The sequence below is a fragment of the Dipteris shenzhenensis genome, chromosome 15 (genome assembly GCF_047967505.1).
Source record: "Dipteris shenzhenensis isolate YYH24624 ecotype China chromosome 15, Dip_SZ_1.0, whole genome shotgun sequence".
NCBI classification, from domain to species: Eukaryota; Viridiplantae; Streptophyta; class Polypodiopsida; order Gleicheniales; family Dipteridaceae; genus Dipteris; species Dipteris shenzhenensis.
This window is the reverse complement of record NC_141610.1, coordinates 23,967,634-23,986,571: the sequence shown is the minus strand read 5'-3', so window position 1 is coordinate 23,986,571 and position 18,938 is coordinate 23,967,634. Positions and strand designations below refer to the sequence as shown.

The window sequence follows — 18,938 nt, the reverse complement described above, 5'->3', positions numbered from 1 at the left end:
TCTCTTCAGCAAGAAGCTTTGAGATATTTCTCCATTCACACAAACCTTTGTTGATGCATTGGATAGCAGTAGGGCAACAAAGGAGGTGAACTTTGTCCCAAGCCCCAAACTGCTAAGGGATAGCAGAAGAAAATCCCAATTAAGCCTGTCACAGGCTTTGTCTTTATTAGACAAACCTCTTGTTTACTCTCCTTAGCATGTGTGCACCCTTCCCATAGATTGATAATTGCCTCCAAAAGGTGCCTATTTTTTATAAAGCCTTTCTGTTCCAGCAGAATCCAATTATCCATTTTACATCTCAATCTCAATGCAAGAGCTTTGGTATAAATCTTGAAAGAACAATTTAGCATGGTTAGAGGTCTCCAATTCTTTAAAACTGTTATGTCTCCATCTTTTGGGATGAATTTTATAACATCTCCATTTAGGTGGTTGGGTAAAGAGTCCTGTTCAACACTCTCTCTCCAAATTGCCATTAGAGAAGGGCCCACTGTGTCTCAGAAAAACTTGTAAAATTCTACTGGAAGACCATCCTTCCTTGGAGTTTTGCCATCAGCCATAGAAAAGGCTGTGGTGGCGGAGGGGGACATGATCTCTTTGATCTCTTATTCTCCGTGTCGCGGGTGGCCTCTGCAGCCCTCTCTTGGTAATCCAGATTGCCTGCATATCGGCTAGATCCTCCTCCACCACCCCATTGTGTCCTGGAGCTGACTCAAAATCATAGAATTCTGTGACTCACCGCTGTGTCTGGTCGGCCTTTGTATCCTGTGGTCTAATTGCCTCCTACTTCTCTCTGATTTGTTGTAGTAGGATCTCCCTATGTCATTGCATCTCAAGCAGATAGAGCCTAATGCAGACCTGGATGTGGAAGTGGATTAATCGTGATAGTGGGCCGAAGCCACTCCCATCCTGATAGAGACAGTGGTATTGCTCTTGGATCTCGTAGTAGGCTAGGCAGGCACAGAGAAAGTGTTCCTTTGTCTCAATCACTCCTTGTGTGCATAGCATGCAGATTTGCTGCTCTTTAGGTGTGCGTGCTGGTCTCCTTGTCTCAATCCTTGGTTGATGGGATGAAACCCGCATCTGCCATAGCGATCCTCAATGCTGTCCTTGAGATACTGAGGTCTGATGATGAATCCCTCCTTCGAGACGCTCAAGAAGTGGTCGCAGTAGAACTGGGTCTTGGTGGGAAGCTCTTGATCTCCCCCCCAAGTCTGAGACGTGTGGAGCTAGAGGAGATGTAATTGTATGATACGGTTGTTCTTATCACGCGGGATCGACTCAGGGAGTGCATCCATACTATACTTAAAGGGATGGATCCTATTAATCTGAATCCTGTGTTCGGCAAACCATGTGGATATGCATGCATACCATGTGTCAGCCCCGCTCTCAGCTAGTCTTTTGGATGACTCTAGGGCTAGCCTTGGAAGTCTCCAGTGGGGTAGGTCCCAGACACTATTAATGAATGCCACTGTCTGGAAGATGGCATCAATTTGCAGTGGTGTCATGGCAAACTCTGCCTGTACTATCTCATGAGGGACTGAGGGCTTGCTTCGAATCATCCTAGATCCAATAGTCACTTGTAGCCGCTCAAATCTCCTCCACTCTGCCATCGGTAGATCACAACCCTAGAAGGGTGCGTATTGAAGAGCCAGCACTTCGTCGGTGGATCCTGAAAGTGTTCCTAGAAGCACTGTCTCTCTAATCGTGCCAGAGCACCCCACCCCCGTGTGAGTCATGCATGGGCTGCATGTGTCATAGTGAAAAGAGATCCTGTGAAGACTGCTCCCAAATATGTGTAGGACTGCACTATCTCCACTGGCTCATCTCGATAATTGAAGGTGAGTCAACGAAGAAGCACTATCTTCACTCCTTGAGAGGATTATTTTCCTCAGGGAGTGAAGAGGCTCTCTTCTTCTCAGAGGTCACCATAGGTTAGAGGTGGCACTTTCAGCCTCAGCCCTGGATCTTTACCAGGCTTTTTTGTTAAGTAGGGCTTGACCCTCTTAGGTTTTTCTCATGCCATGCATGATGTACTTTTGCAGTGTTGAGAACTTGGCTCTTGGGGCTTTCTTTATAGTTAATAGAAGTCTTCCTCATGGAAGAAAAGAGCTATCTAGAACTACCCCTTGTGAATAGTTAATCTCTATTGCATGGTAAGATCTCTCCATATTAGATAATTCATAAGATGCCCTTGAGTAATCTAAATAAAGTAATATTATGATAATGTGTTAGTGAGCACCAAGGTTCTTGTGGGGGAGAAGTTTCCTGCTTGCCGGTGAGTGCAATTCCAAGAGAAGCAAAAGGCAAGGGAAAAGATTCTTTTTTATGAATCCATATCTCAGGATGTAATCCATATCTCAGGATGTAAGGAAAAGGTATTTTGGACATGTAACATAGTAGGAGTCACTAGGTGGCATGAGGGTACTATGCGTGTATTGGATAGTACTTATCATGATTATACCTATAACTCTTAGGTACAATGGTATAAACCATACGGATACTACCTAAGCAATCCAATTTATGAGAAGAAGTTTTAGGGTGGAAGAATGCTACATCTCTAGTAGGATTGAACAAAGCTTGACCATGATTGGAATATCTAGGGTTGATCTAGGATGTGGTAGATCTAGGTTTTAGACATAGTCTAACCCGTGGGTTGGGTTAATACTAGGCCAACCCATGGGTTAGGGATAGTCTAACCCATGGTTGGTCTAGGTTTTAGGGATAGTCTAACTAACCCATGGGTTGGGTTAATACTAGGCTACCGTATAGGTTGTGGCCAAGGGTTAGAGTGTGGCCTAACCTAGGATGAGGAATAATCAAAGTTGGGACTAGAGCTAGCATGGATGAGGTTTAGACCCTGTTGTCTAGGAAAAGGACTAATCCATGAAAAGTATGGTTGGACTAATCCAAGAAAAGCGTGGAGGTATGGAGAAGCAAGGCTATTGAAGGCATAACTCCTAGAATAGGAGTGGAAAGTTAAAGATAGAGAAGCTAGGCTAAAAAATGCAATCTAGGTACTTAGTTCCTGGGTGTCTTGGGAGATGAAGTCCACACCCAAAATAGGGGTGGGTTGTTAAAGATAGAGGAGCGAGGCTTATAAATACAAGCCAAGGGCTCAATCCATGGGTATAGTTGGGCTTGATGAGGTCATCTTTGGGTAGCTCAAGGTGGTCTAGACCTCATGCTTGGCGGTGTTTGAGGTATTGGACCTATGGCTGAGAGGTGAGCTCGCTATCTTAACCCTTAGAGTATTGCTGTTGGTTTGTTTTGCTAGATCAACGTATTCTAACCAAGGTTAGTTAGGGGCCAATGAGGGTTAGGATACATTCCACCAAATGGGAGAACCACTAGTGATCACTAGTGTGACTAGGATAGGATGAACACCAAGGGGCGGGGAGCTGATAGGCGTCTCACTTGTATCAAGAGATTGTTGTTGGGGAGGGTGTGACAAGAGAGGAGGCTAGAGCCAATAGCTCGCTTGTGTAGCATTGTTCTTGGTAAATGTTGTCTTTGCCTTGTTTCTTGATGGGTTATCTCAGTTATTCAATTAGTTTGTTGTACTTTACACATCACATGTGTGTTCCAAGCAATTCGAAGCACTTATAGCACTTGTTAAGAACTTCTTGTTCACTTCACTCACTTGCAGCACAGTCCCTTTCATTCACTTTTACCATAATGCCTCATGTACAATTGTGCCACACCACCTTCCATTCCATTGCAACATAGACGCATGCAGCAGGTGACAAAGTAGGAAAGGGTATGTAGTATGCAAGTCTCCTCGCATCAGTGGTCTTTGGTGGCGGGTAATACTTCTGGAAGAGTGTCATCCCCCCCTCAGATAACCACAAATGCTTCCAATTTCAAATAGGGATCTTTTATATGCAAGTCTTGATGCTAATGTCGTTTACCACAGTTACCACAAATTCTCAAGTAACTTTTTGTATTTACAGATTTAATTCTAGAGATAACTTAACCCATTCAAAGTTTTATTGGAACCAGGCAGGAATGCTCTTTGTAGGTGTGATCTCTTTTAGACATGGCGATCTAAACAGGTCCAAAATCCTAGCTTCAATCAGCCCATAAGATCCCAACCAAAATTAATTTCAAGTTTTTGGTGCCACAAATTTGGAAAGCACATATTTCTGTGGACATGAGAAGCACCAGAAAGCAGCAGCTTATTTGGAAAATGATCTCTTTTCTTTTAACAATGACATTATGAAAGCACATCTGGGCTATATTAGCGGATTCTAAAGTGTGCTGCTTGTTCCTGGTTTACAGAATCAAATACATGCTGGACAGAAGTGGGAACTTATGTGGCTCAAAAAATATGTTTAAGAATGGGACAGTTGGTCCAGACTTCACACATCAGAAGTTTTTATACTGGTAAGATCTTCTGATGGAAGAAACCTTTGCCATCACAAGAACAAATTTTGGACTGCCTTATATCGGATTTTTTGGGTAGTATTCTTTGCAGTCAATCCTGATTCAGCCACATGTATCATTGTTTCAGGTTGAATCCTTATGACTTCATTGTGGATGCCGACATTTCTATGTTCAAGAGTGTGTGTGTCGATAAATGCCCTAAGGAAGTAAGTAACTTGCCTTTCCATTGTGCATTTGTATATATATTCTCTGTGACAGTAAACGAAGCTATGTAAATAACATATACTGACTATATACAAAGTAAACGAAGCTATGCAAGTAGCAGATACCAACTATATATGTCCATGTTGGGATATGTCATGCCACGGGCAGAATTTCATGCTTTAGACTGTTCATATTGAGGCCTCGGGAAATTGGATAAATGCAGGTGTGAGTCTAAATTATTGCAAAAATTTAGCCTTTAAGCTCTTGGAGAATCATGGTACCTTAGTAATGTGTGAAGTTGTAACATTTTTCGCTATGGAGTCCGGAGGAAGGAGAAGAATTCCGAAGTGATGCCCTGAAACTAGACAGATAAGGTTGGGTGCATCATGGATGCCAATACAAGGGTAAAACAACGCTAGAGCATGTCGATATGGGAGGTGGAATTTGCAGGATAAATAACTCAGGGTAGGAAACTCATGGGAAAATAAGTCCCATGGGGAATTCATGGGAGATGAACAGGAAATTTCCATGTGGAGCTTCGTGGGTACTTTATGGAGTTTTTGAGGAAGCTTAGTGGATTTCTTTGTGTGAAATACGCAGGTAATTCCGAAATTCCCTCTTTGGGGGGTCCTTCTTCTGGTGGTTTTGAGTCAAAGTTCTAAAGGCGTTGTCATGGATTTCGGTGCACTTTTATGCCCAGTCGTATTCCTTGATGGGAGCATTGTTGGATGAAGTAAGAGACACCAATGTGATGCATTACTTAGTCCAAAAGTCTTTACAAAGTAAATGGTTTGACTGCAAGACCCATGCTTATGAGCAGATTTGACTGCTATTTTGGTTGGCTGAGAGGGGTTCTCAAATGCATGTGAAAATATTTGTGGGTGCACAGTCATATCCTTGGGTGATATAGGTGGTTGTTCAGGGTTTTACATGCATTTCTCCACCTGTGAAAGCATTAGAAAGTCAAAGGTTGACCGCAGGATTCAGCTAGGTGCAGATTTTCAAGAGCTGCTGATTTGATTGCTTGGAAGGCTTTTCTGATGCATCCATATGTGCACAGAGGTACATTTAATACCTCTAAGAGCTTCAATTGACTTTATCGTAGGATTGTTGTGACCTGTTCTGCACTTCTCATAGCCTCAGTTATTGCCTTCTGCATGTGAATAGCTTGTGTTTTTGCTCTGTCGTGCTTGTTTTAAGAATTAGAATCTCACTTTGCTTAGCAAATAGTTCTAACATCTATTGCATCTGGTATATAATTTGAAATGGAAGGCTACCTTTTCTATATTGTTGATATAGTTGGTTTCTGTGCATCCATGTTGGATCCTGTCCCTTAGTTTGTGTGTCAGCTTGTTGTATGCTTTTAGTAGGGTTGCTTTATTGCTGATGTGCTCTTGGATTAACATCTGCATAGCAGTGTCCTTTTGCACAGCTTGGGTAGGTATCTATCATATCTAGCTGCATGTGCATTGATGATGCATCTGGCACTTGTTCTTTCACCTCATTTTGTAGTGGGTCTTGTGGTAAGTCGTGTTGTTTTTCTTATGAGTCACCTGTAGTGGATTGCACCTGTTCTTGCTTAATATCTTTCCCTTGGATCCCATCGGGAGTGGATGGGGCTTTTGGTTTCCATACCCGTGATAGTAGAAGATCGAAGTCTTCTACTACCTGTGGTGAGGCTCTATAGAGACTTCTTGTTGACATAGCTCTGTGTTAATGATTGTTGCTAATAGACCAGGAATATAGCTTTTGTCACTGTAGGTGGTTGGCGCATGCTTGGTCCGCAACATTGCCATGTGCCTGGTCCAGTCCTACATCACTTGCCAGCTCATAAGGGCAAAAATCTTGATTGATATGAAGTGTCTCTTAGCTCCCCTTGTGTTGAGGGCTTCTGCCGAGAATTGAACTGCTTTTTTATGAATGGATTTAAGAAAAACAGAGAAAATGTAATATATAATATATTCCTTTCAAAACAACACAGTACCAAAGTACGATCTTTACAATAGAGAACCTCTCAAGGCCCTGCACATGAGGTGGGAGATGAAGATCAATCCCAATCCTCACTACAGTTCAATAAAAAAACCCCACACAAAAAACCTGATCCTGAAAGAAAAAGATAAGGCAGTGAAGCATTGCTTTTAACACCTGCGAAGTAGGGGGACTTGGTTTTCCTCCAGCATGATGAGTTTTGAGTAGCCTTCCTCCTGCGTGAGGTACATGCGTCATAATTGAACCTGAGGGGGGCAAGCTAAGGATTTCAAACCATCAAACCATTTGGAGGTAGAAAAGATTGCTGGAATCTATTCTGCTAGAAACATGGTGAAGGGAGAGAGAGAGAGAGAGAGAGTTAGGGTGTGAGGAAATAATGCTCAAATGAAGACATAATGAAAGGCTCTCATTCATTCATCAAGTGTATCATGACAATTGAAGTACAAGCCTTTATATAGGCTACTCACACACACTCTAGCACCTAGTGCATATGGGATAAGTCCCATGATGACACGTGGCACTCATACAAGACACACACACATAAACTAGTACTAGATCACCTAGTACTACACACTAACACACTCTTTGATTATGATATCTCCAATACCCCCCTTCAGAGCAAAGAGGTGTGAGACCCAACACGCAAGAGTAGACCGATCCCCCCTCCACTGCAATACTGCAAAGAGCAAGTCCAACTATCCAACACCTCCTGTGTGATAGTGACTTCTCAGTCAGCTTGCGACCGGCAAGGGCAAACCATTACTAGTCATCCCCCCTTACTCTGAACTGGGTGGTCAATACCATCAACCAAAGTAAAACACAATATAATCATTTTTGGGGGACAACCCAGGGCAGAGGACCTCTTATTGACTCCAAATAGAGGGACAACCCAAGGCTGTGAACCTTTATGTGACTGAACACAAACACAGATAGCATAGGGGCCTAGAAAGTCCAACCCTGGTCAAATGGATCCTCGTCATCAAGAGAGAGGCCATGAATCTCTGCTGTAGCTGTATGTATCTTCTCTGGGGGCTCTTCAGGTTCGACTTCGTCTTCAGCTAGAAGATTGGCATGACGCTTCTCTTGTTCTTGTTTGAAGCAATGGGCTTCAATGCATCCTTCCTTTTGCAAAACATGCAAATAATGTTCTTGTTGGTCTTCCATTTGCTTGTGGAAGCAAATGCATGATCAATAGGAGAGGCAAGAGCGGCTTCCTTATTGCGACGATCCTTCTCAATGAGGAGGGCCACCATATCATCAAACGTGGTAGTGGCAAGACGACGGATCTCAAGAGTGTGCTCAAAGCGAGAAATGCCATGCATACTCTTCATAAGGACGGCCATCTAAGCATAGGACTGAGTTAGGTCCTGGTCTCCTTTGACAAGAGCAAAGCTGGGCTCCTTTGGCTCCTCCCGTAGCCTCTCCGCGCCCCCCCTCCTCCCGTAGCCTCTCCCCCCCTCCCGTAGCCTCTCCGCCCCGCTCCCCCTCTCGTAGCCTCTCCGCCCCCCCCTCCCGTAGCCTCTCCGCCCCTTCTCACGTAGCTCCTCTTTCTCCGCTCTCCCTCCCGTAGCCTCTCCGCTCCCCCTCCCCTAGCCTCTCCGCCCCCCTCCGGAGCCTCTCCGCCCCCCTCTCGCAGCCTCTCTGCTTCCTCCTTCGTAGCCTCTCTCTCTCCGCCTCCCTCCCGCAGCCTGTCCGCCCCCCCTGGTAGCCTCTCCGCCCCCCTCTCGCAGCCTGTCCGCCCCCCCCGGTAGCCTCTCCGCCCTCCCCTCCTGTAGTCTCTCCCTCCCTTCTCCCGTAGCCTCTCCTAGCTGGGCTGAACCTCCAGCCCAATTAGGGGATTAGCTCAGCCAGGGGGTAACAGGAGATATGGCCAGCAAAGCATGGTCCAGCCTACCTTCCTCCTCTTCGCATTCTCTCTAACCCCGAGTTGGGCTAAACCCCCAACCCAACCTCGGTATTAGGTTAAGCCAGGGGGGTTCATCATACAGCCAACTATGGATTGGCCTACCCTCTCCTCCAAGTCCCCCTCAACCCCCTCAACATCCATCAGGACTCGGTACTCTACAGTTGCAGCCATGACACCCTCTCCATACGCACGGAATTACCAACAAGAAGGCTCAAAACGGCCCATCCTCGGGCAACAGGATCAGATTTTTTATCTGCAGCAGGCAGTGAGAGAGCTACGATTGAAGCTGGTAGAAGTAAAGGCTCGACTTCACTTCTTGGAAGGGCCTGGTAAGCAGGCTGTAATTGATGAGGCTGTAAAATCTTGTAAGGATTCCCCCCCTAGTCTCTACAGTCAAAGAGCTTGTTCACACTGAAGTACAAACTGCTAGGAAGGAAGTGTTTGTGGAAGTTGACAACAAAGCAAGTAAGTCTGATATCCAAGCAGAGATTAAAGAACACGAAGCTAGATGTGATAATGCGCTGAAGATTAGAATAGGGGGGCTCCCAAAAGATTGGTACAAAGAGGAGGATACATATAGTGAAATATTGACAAAGATCAAATCAAGTTTGCCCAACATCGAATGGGTGAATGATGATGAGCAAGATGATGACGACTTCAGGCCAGCTTCTATTTTGCACTATAGAGGTCATGCAATCCTTATACTGAAGTCAAAAGATATGCGGATCAAGCTTCTTCGACAATCTTACAAGCTGAAGGGCACCAAAGTATGGATAGCAGAGGAGCTTACACAAAATCAACTCAAGATTAAGGCAACTGAATTAGCTAAAGTCAGGGCTGCCAGAAAGGATGGAAAATGGGCAGTTTACCATGAAGGGGTAGCATTAATCAGAGATTTTAAATCAAAACCAAAAGACTCTCAGTCTTAAACTGATGTATGGCTGTTTACTCTCCAGAATATCATGTAGGTACTCTAAATAATTGGGGTTGCTTTTTGCACTCCTTGGGAGCTGCCATGTGGCCTCCCTAAAGCAGATGTACTAGAGGGTTTCTTGCTGTCCCATAGACCTTTTGGTCTCCAGTGGACGTTAATAGACTTTCTTTCTTTCTTTCTTTCTTCCATTTTTAGATCATAAAATTTGAGCTTCAAGAAGACTTTAGAGTTGGTGATTTTATTACCAAAGGAGGTCTCGAGGCGACTCCAAATCTGCTTAGCTGTTGACTTGAAATCCACATGATGGATGAGAGAGTCAGCTAAGCAAAGACCAATGAGGGCAATGGCCTTAGCATTCTGCTGCTTCGGTGTTGTTGATCAAGTAACTCAACCTGGTCATTCTCAATGACATCCCAAACTCCTTCACGCATAAGGAGAAGCGGCATTTTGCTTTGCCATGTGGGAAAACCTTCCCCCTTAAACTTCTCCACGAGGATAGAACTTTAAGACAAAGAATTCATGATTGAAGAAGACTTTCTGAAGGCGGGCAGCAAGCTAAGATGAAGAACCAGCAATCTCCAAAACACAAGAGTAGATCTTTAAAGTGGAAGTCGGCTCCCCAAAACAGCTCTGAATGCTGTAGCAGGTTCGAAACTGATCAGGCGGCTCTCTCGAGTATGCCAAAATGAAGTGCCAGGCCTCCAATATGCAAACCAACTGTTGTAGATGAGCTGGAGGCTAGGATCGGTCCCAAAAATGCAGCAGCAACCCTAAAATGAGTCACAAATGCAGTAGGAGCTCTCACGTGTGCAAGACGGCTAAGGATGATCTCAAAATCTGCAAGGTGGCTCAGCAAAGACAACTTGGAGGTGCTGCAGCAGAGATTCAAAGGTTTGGGGTGCTCCAAAAGGCACACAGCAGCAATAAAACCTCCGAAATGCAGAGGCTGATGAATTCGCAGCACTTGGAGGGGCTGAAACTGCTCGCAGGTAACGGCTATATCGCTGGAATTGCTTCGAGAAGGTCTCGTATGCAGCAGTAACTCAGAAACCCTGATTTTGGTGATGGAGAACTTTGAAACAGTCCTCAAAGGTTTCCACGTGCAGGCGCAATGAGCCGACCAGCAGGTAAGCATGTTAGAAACATGGTGAAGGGAGAGAGAGAGTTAGGGTGTGAGGAAATAATGCTCAAATGAAGACACAATGAAAGACTCTCATTCATTCATCAAGTGTATCATGACAAGTGAAGTACAAGCCTTTATGTAGACTACTCGCACACACTCTAGCACCTAGTGCATATGGGATAAGTCCCATGATGACACGTGGCACTCACACAAGACTCACACACACAAACTAGTACTAGATCACCTAGTACTACACACTAACACACTCTTTGACTATGATATCTCCAACATATTCGTAGTTGAAAGGGGGCATTACCAAATAAACAGGCATGAAGCAAGTTGTCGCTGGTACATGCTCTGGCTTCACAAAACTGGCTCCCAAAAACCCTTGGGGTGAAACACTCTCCAAGACCCCCCCCCTTCCAATGAGTTGATGGGAGTGGCAGTGTGCCCTCCATTGTCAACAGCCTACAGGGCGAATTGGCGAAAGGGAGAGGGACCGCTTCACAAAAGGCCGCGGTCGATGTGTAGCATTATGTAGAAGAGAGCTGGGGGGGGCCGGGGGGGGACACTAAGCAGGAAGCTCAGCATTGCAAGAGCTCAGGTGTGACACAGATGAAGAATTGAGAGGCTAGGGACAAGGATCTCTTCTAATCTGATATCTTATGAATGGAATTTTGGATCCTGTTATGCTTCATTCCATCATTTTATGCTTTTGTGCTAGGTGAAAATCAGTATTGAATTTCTAAGAATCTTGCATCTAGAGGCCTTATGAATACTCTGTTCGAAAATGGAAACAAGAATGCAGCCTGCATCTTGTATTGCTGAGGTATATGTGAAGATCTTTTGTTTGTGCATGACTTTGCTTCCAGATTTCTCTTCCTCATCTTTCCTTAATTGCCCCTGCTGCCTTTCTACTGAGCAGTCCATTCAGCATTGTGGGATTGCAGACAGGCAAAGCAGTTTGGAAGGACACTACTAGACTTTTGAGTACTTCCGTTCCCTCCCCCTTCTTCATGACTTAGGGCTCGGTAGCTTGGCCTCTCTCCCTCGGGGCCGAGGCCTTTTATGAGAGGCATGACTCTTCTTGGGCTCTTTGTTCGACAACGCTTAGTTGAGTTTGTTCTCTGGATAATGTTCCTCACTCTCTTTATAGACTTGCACATGCCTTGGCAGATACTTTTTGGGAGATCTTAGTGAGCATCTCAACATTGCACATATGGAGATCCAGATGCATGAGGCACTTGATGGCTCTTAGGTCCGCCCTTCTCACACATTTACTTGTATTTGACAAACACTGTACACACTCCAATTGAGTATGCTCTTCCTTAGAGAGTGCAGTGGCCCCCTTTTATTCTCAAAGTCCATACAAGTTTGAGTTGACATTTTCAGCTTCAGCCTTGGTGCATACTAGTTCGTCTTGATGAGCAGGTTGTTAACCCACTTAGGGTATTTTGTTTTTCATGCTATGCATGATGTATTTTTGCCATGAGCATTGCTCTTGGGGATTTTCTCATACTTCATAGAAGTATTTTTATTCGACAAAAAGGTCCCATTTTGTTGCACATACTATTTTGACTAATCTTCAAGAGCAGTTTGCACGTGGTTGCACACCCACTCAACCCATCCAAGAAGCCATAGATTGCTGACCCTGCTACCCATTCCAAACTTGTTTTCATCAGTGGGAAGGGATAGTGATATTTGACGGTGGCTGCATTTACATTTTTGAGATTCATGCATATTCTTAGGTTCGAGTTCTTTTTGGTTTTAGGAATAGCAACAGTGAGACAGGCAGTTACGGCGTGTAGTAGTGAAGAGCCATGACTAAGGAGTAGACAGTTGAGAGGAACAAAAATGGGCATGCACTTTATTCCAATGAAAGGCCTCTTAAGTAGGCTGATAATACAATCCATGTACATTATTTGTGATGTAATCCTTGAGAATCATGTACCACATTTATTTCCTCAATTATCTCAAATCACACCATCTCTAGAATCTTGCCAACTCTCCACGATTCACTCAAACCATGTCCCGTGACAATCAACGTCATTGCTTCTGCCACCTAAATGCATGTGATCTCGTGAGAAACCTTTTTCTCTTCCTTAGTTTCAACTTCCTTTATAAGTTGTTCTTAGGTCTTCTTTTTCAAGAAGCAGTCCTCTGCTATGTGATTGCTCTTTCCACTAAATCGACGAGTCTCTTTATCCTTGGTCTTGTTATCGATGAAGATCTTCTTGTCCTTGTTGTTGGTAAATTTGCTCTTGGAAAAGTAAGCTTTCATCATGAGAGTAACCCTGGTTCTCTTGCCTTCTTTTGTATTCTTCAAGTAGACATGCTTCTATTCCACCATGTTTAAGATTAGGCAAGTTTTATAAGGAGGATACAAGGTGACCATATTCTTCACTTTGCTTTTCAATTGTACTAAAATTGTGTCTTCCTTGTCAACTAATTGCCACAAGTTGAGCAATAAGGCCTTTTATGAAATTCAAATGCTCTGCAAGGGTGTCATTTGACTTCATTTTAAGTTCAAAGAATGATATTTTTGAACTTATCTTTGAGTGTTTGCCCTTTGCACATTCTATCTAGGGTGTCCCATGCTTCAACTGCATCAGTTGCATATCGGTGATGTGGCCTATGTGGCTATCACTCAAACCAAGGCTAGTAATGGAAAATGCTCTCTCATTGCTCGCTAACTTCTCTTGTGTTTGGTTTCTTTTTGTGATTGCCCATAAGACCTTTTTCATCAGTACAAATTTTTGTTTTGGTTTGCCATGTATGGAAACCTTTTCCATCAAACTTATTTGAAGTTTTTAAATAAAGTAAGGTATTACCAGAAGCTCAAGGGCAGTATCAATTGCTTTTACAAAAAAGAAAGATTATTCCTAGAAACTGCTGTCACGATACAAATGCATGCTATTGCATAGGAATGTCTAAAAACCTAATTTCTTTGCATTTTCAAAATAATGCGACTTAGTCTTTCTTTTCTTAATCTTGCTCTTGACCTTCAAATGCTTCTGATTAGAAACTCACACGAGGAGCACATCCCATAAAAGGTGCCTTACATTAATCACTGATCTGGAATCAGTTTGTTGTTTGGTTGCAGCAATCGACACCACTTCAGATCGTCCAAAAAATAAACCTCAAACAGAACTCAATCATGGCACAACCCATATCTCCATAGCAGAAATAAAGTTGATCAAGGTATTAATATAAAAAAAAGTGCTACTTAGTTGTAGTATTCAAACAAATCATAGAGAACTCATTCAAGAAACAATCATTGAGTAGTCCGTCCTCATGTTTAACTTCCAGCCATCCAAGCCCTCGCCGACAACTCTCTAGGCCCAACAAAGTTCGTCCAGCTATAAGCACATTGCAGATCTCCAAAAGATGACAATGTGATGAAACAAGGCTGAGCCGAATCGACATGCAACTGAAGGGGCAACATGGCAGCTTATTCTTAGAGGCGACAAGGAGATCTAAAAGGTGACATGTCTATTCACGTAAATGGAAGAACCCTGACACTAGCGACAACTTCAAGAAAGAGGTGATGACCTCCTTGAGGAATGATGGAGCTGCTTCAAAAGGTGGAGAACCATCTCCAGGTTAATGTTGATGATGGGACAGCTCGAAAATGGTGACGAAATCAGCATAACATCATGGCAGCAGTATCTAGCTTGTCGACCAGGATCTGTTCTTCAAAAACAGTTGAGCGTCAACCTAGGGAATTCTCAGCATGGTGGGCAGATCTGGAAATCAGTTGGGTAAGTCAGGAAGGGTGAGGATCTCCACGCTCTGATACCAACTATTCGGAATAGCAATGGTGAGACGGGCAGCTAGGGAGTGTAGTAGTGAAGAGCCAACTAAGGAGTAGACAGTAGACAATGTGTCTAAAACAACAAAAACGACATGTACTTTATCCCAATGAAAGGCCTCTGAAGTAGGCTGATAATACAATCCATTTATTTCAAATCATACCGTCTCTAGAATCTCACAAACTCTCCATGATTCACTGAAACCACGTCCCATGACATCAACATCATTGCTTCCATCACCTAGATGCATGTGACCCTTATTTACATGGATAGACTAGGGACTTTTGGTCAATAATTCCCCACATTTGGCATAGTTATGATTTTGTACACTCAATGGGTGTGTTCGATTTCATAAGTGAAACTAGTGTTTGATAAATTTTCTAGTTCCCCATATGACACGGTGCCATATTGTGGATTTGTTTTGTAGGGTCCACATATCTTAGGGTTGGCACCTTTCTTAATAGGTATGGCATGTACTGCTACTTTGAGGAAAATCCCTTTCATTTCCTTCTAGGACCAACCCATACAATCCCCATATACCATTCGTAATTCTTCTTCTTGTGTGAGTTGCTTACTGATGTATATAGGGTTTTCTTATTCTCCGTCTAGACCTTCATAAACTAGGGTTTCTCCCAGGCTATTTGTTTTAGTAACTTTCGACTCTCTTATTGGTTTGGGCATTGCTATGGGTGTGTTGCCCATTGTGTACTTCTCTCTGGTCCACATTTGAATGCGAGGAACTTGCATGGATTTTTCTACAGATCTTTGATGGTGCTTGGTCTGTTGTCTTGATATTTTTCGTTCCAAAGCTTCTTTTTGTTATGTCTTTTTTGTCATCTTCATTCTGACATTGGGCTTGATCTTACATAATTTCTTGCTTTGAGTGATAGATGATTGATTCTCTATAGTAGCTGGATTTCCAAGCAATTATTCCCATTGTAGGTCTGGTGTTTCAAGCTTTTGTGTGGGTTTGGTTAAGTACAATTCAATCTTGTAGATTTGTATTCTTCAAAATGATTGAATTGTTCCTCTTAGCTTTTTGGCATTGTCTATTTTCTTGACCTCCTATTCTTGGTTTGAGGAGGTTCTAGCTTGAGGAACTTCATCACTATTAGTGCTTGAAGAATCACCAAATCATTATTAAAGACCTGACCTTCTAATGTGGCATTTTCAGCTTCTATTTCTAGGTCACAGTCAAAGTCTACACCTTAACTATCAATTATAGCCTCTGTTGGATCACTATCCCATTCCATACTCACCATGAACTTTGGAAGTTCTAGCTTTTGGGCTCTTCATCCTAGATTAATAGTTCTATGTGTATCAATTGTGCATCCACTTTTGGCAACATTGGATGTATTGTCCTGCAATTATCAATTGTGGCCAATGCATGTATCCAATTGTTGATGTCACTTTAAGTGTCATCTTTTATTATCTTTAGCTCCTTCATTGCTAGTTGGCTGGTTGATGTGTTGAAAGAGGTGTCATTAGTGTTTTGGCTGTAGTGGGTTTGATTACGTCTGTTCCTAGATTTAACCTAAGTATGGTGTCTCTATTCTAGATGTTGGAGCTTATCAGTTCCCTAATCATGGAGTACTGGTACTTCTCTTAGCCATGGTCTTCCCAATAGTATTCGGTAAGCTGTCAGTCCTTTGGAAAGATCTAGTATGGTGAATTGCAGGATGAGCTTGACTTCAGTTGTCTCAGTTAATAAATAATCTACAAAATTTAAGGGTTTTATTTTAGTGTGATTGGCCAATCATATATTGAATAAGACCATCCTCATAAGTGGCAATCCCCATTCATCACAGAGTTATTTTGCTAACATATTCACTCTTGTTCCACCATCCACAATTGCTAGATTTGGCCCATGGGCTTTATGCTCTAGAGGGATGGTTACATTCCCAGTGTCATCCCCATCGTTGATTTTTGATTTTTTAATGGAAATATCCTTAGTTTCTTCTTCTGGTTGTGGGGAAATTTGTGTAGATTGAATCCATCCTTTGAAACTTTCTCACACTATGGGACAACTTCTCAGCAGGATTTCAATTGGGATTGTTACGAGACAACTAATCAAATTGGCTATGGCAGCTCCTTTTGATTGGGAATGTGGTATATGAGATTCCATCACCCTTTGATTGATGGAGGTTCCAATAGTATTCCTATGCTTGGCGGCACCAATTCTTTGGCATGTTCCTCGTCTTTTCCATCCATCTTAAATAGTGCTTGTTTTCTTTCTACCCATTGCATTTAGCATTGGGATAGGCATCATTTTTTGCTTTTTGCTCTTTGCTAGAGGTTGATGTGCTTGGGCTTTCTTCACTTTGCTTGAAGAGTGAGTGAGGCCTGGTCTTTTGTTGGATCCTTTGCTTTTGGAGCTTGATGTGGTGTTTTGCAAAGCATCTTCCTTTATTTTCTTGTCACCACAAGCGCGAGTTTTGACACCACACTTTGGGTTTCCATGCTGTCTTTCAACCCAAATGATCTCAAAAGGAACATCTTTTGTTGATTCATTAGTCTATTGAGGTTTGGCTCTCAGTGGGCAGTCCATGCATGCGTGCCCAACTCCACAGCCCCTGCTCGCAAGCTAGAATATGTTTGAGCTACTTTTATGAAGGCATTAGGCCATTCAATGAATTATCCGCATCTTGATGGCTATTTGGTATGTAGTTGTGGTGACTTGATTGGTGTACACTGGGATAAGGTCTTCCATCCCTTCCATCTAATACATTACTTTGGCTATTTGATGCTTCATTCTTCACCTGTTTGCTTTAACCTTTTATTTTTTTCCTATTTGATCTTTTCTAGTTGTATGACATGATCGTCTCATACTAGTAGGTCTAAATACCACTTAGAGGCTTCAAGGCCATGCAAAACTATGCTGCCTTGGTATCTTCTAATTTATCTCCTCTGCACGACGGCCTATGTGAAATAGTTGTATTAATCTTTTTGGGTCTCCTCATGTATTCTACTTTTGATGATTCAAGTTTGCCAAAATGTCTCCTTTCTTTATTGTTATTATTGTCATTTTTGCATGGTTGTTGAAAGAAGTGGGCAACCTCATCATTTTCATGTATTTCTTCTTTATCTTGTTTGCAATTCAAGATGCTGCTTGTGGAGGAAGAGATATTAAAGTTATGGAAAGCACTGAGGGTACAAGAAAGCTGTTGAAAATAATCGGGTTCTAGCCTTTTACTTGATGTCAGGTGCATAAATGGTGCTGAATTGGACTCTCAGTCCTTTCCTAGGGGAGTTTTCGTAGGCTACTAGGGCCAAAGTTGTCTGGGTAAAGGATACCCTGGGGTCTTGTAAAGTTTGTTGAGGTTCTTGTGTTTGTACTACAAGGGTACCGGCGTTCCTAGGGTGTTTTTGAAACAATGGGGGTCGATCACCTTGTGGAGACTCTATCAACAATTAATTTGCTCATCGACAAAGGTATGTGAATAGTGTTGAGTCATGTTGATTTGCTCTATCTCTTGGGTTTCACCCCTTCAGATTGCATATCTTAAATTTTATTTATTTGTACAAAATAAATCTTCTTCAATTATGCTTTTCGTTTTGGATTTACCACACTAGACCTGAGGGATTAATATAGTGCAGGTGCTTTCTCTTTAATTAAACTAGCATATTCCTGTGTTAATTGAGAAATAATAGATCCATGTTGAGGACTATGAATAATATTTTCATCATTGGCAACCTCAAATCTTCATCTCAAAACCAAGTATAAAAACACTCATAAGCACTCATGCAAGTTTATTCATATTACAAACATTAGGAAACAATTCAATAATATTTACATGAGAAATATAAGTATGCAACTCATGTTGAGGATCATACAAATTCACTCACATAAGAAACATTTGGTAAATAATTCATAATATGTAGACTATACGTTTGTATATCATACAAAAACTACATTTCATATGTATGTAAATCATACGTATGTAAATTATTCATATATGTGGACTATACGTATGTAAATCATACATACGTTAAGGACGACCCAGTGGAACCTTTAGGGAATCTTGCTAAGGTGTCATCCTATGAAATGAATAATATACAAATAACTCGTTGCTTGTAGATAGACTCCTAGTGGCTGTAACTACTATGTGTCAACCTATAGGACAAGGCATATAATCATGCTCATGTCCTAAACACTCCTCGTAGAGCTATTTATTTTTGTCCTATTTTTGTCTCCCATAGAGCTATTTATTGATCTTGAAATGTTCCTTTGTGTATAAAGCTTGCCATCTACAAACAGATGATCACCATAGCTCTGTGCCTCTCCCCTCTGAGCGATGTGTCATTTAGTCTTTTAGAAATATGCCATGTGTTGATAAACTAAGAATCTAAGCAGATAGCTGATGCCAATCAACCCATGAATACTTGGGGGAAAAATATAGCATTACGTGACAACATGACCACGCTGTTTGGCAATTTCACTAGAGCATCTCAAAGCAATGAAGGGTTAGAAAGGAGTTGCAATGTATCAATTAGGACACCGTGGGAGAAGATGGAAAGTACCAAGTGCAACTTAGTTGCAATTGAGAAGTCATTTAGGGGGAGGTAGAGCAATGGATAGGGAGGAAA

At 42.5% G+C, this 18,938-nt stretch overlaps 1 protein-coding gene across 1 annotated transcript in view; it reads left to right on the top strand.

The window, feature by feature from the left end:
* LOC147893567 (choline transporter protein 1-like) overlaps positions 1-18,938 on the top strand; it is a 134,222-nt gene that overhangs the window by 42,878 nt on the left and 72,406 nt on the right. Inside the window, exons 5-7 of the mRNA XM_087386314.1 lie at positions 4,000-4,052; positions 4,279-4,383; positions 4,511-4,589. Coding sequence (XP_087242440.1) covers positions 4,000-4,052; positions 4,279-4,383; positions 4,511-4,589 — 237 coding nt within the window. The remainder of the gene's footprint in view (positions 1-3,999; positions 4,053-4,278; positions 4,384-4,510; positions 4,590-18,938) is intronic.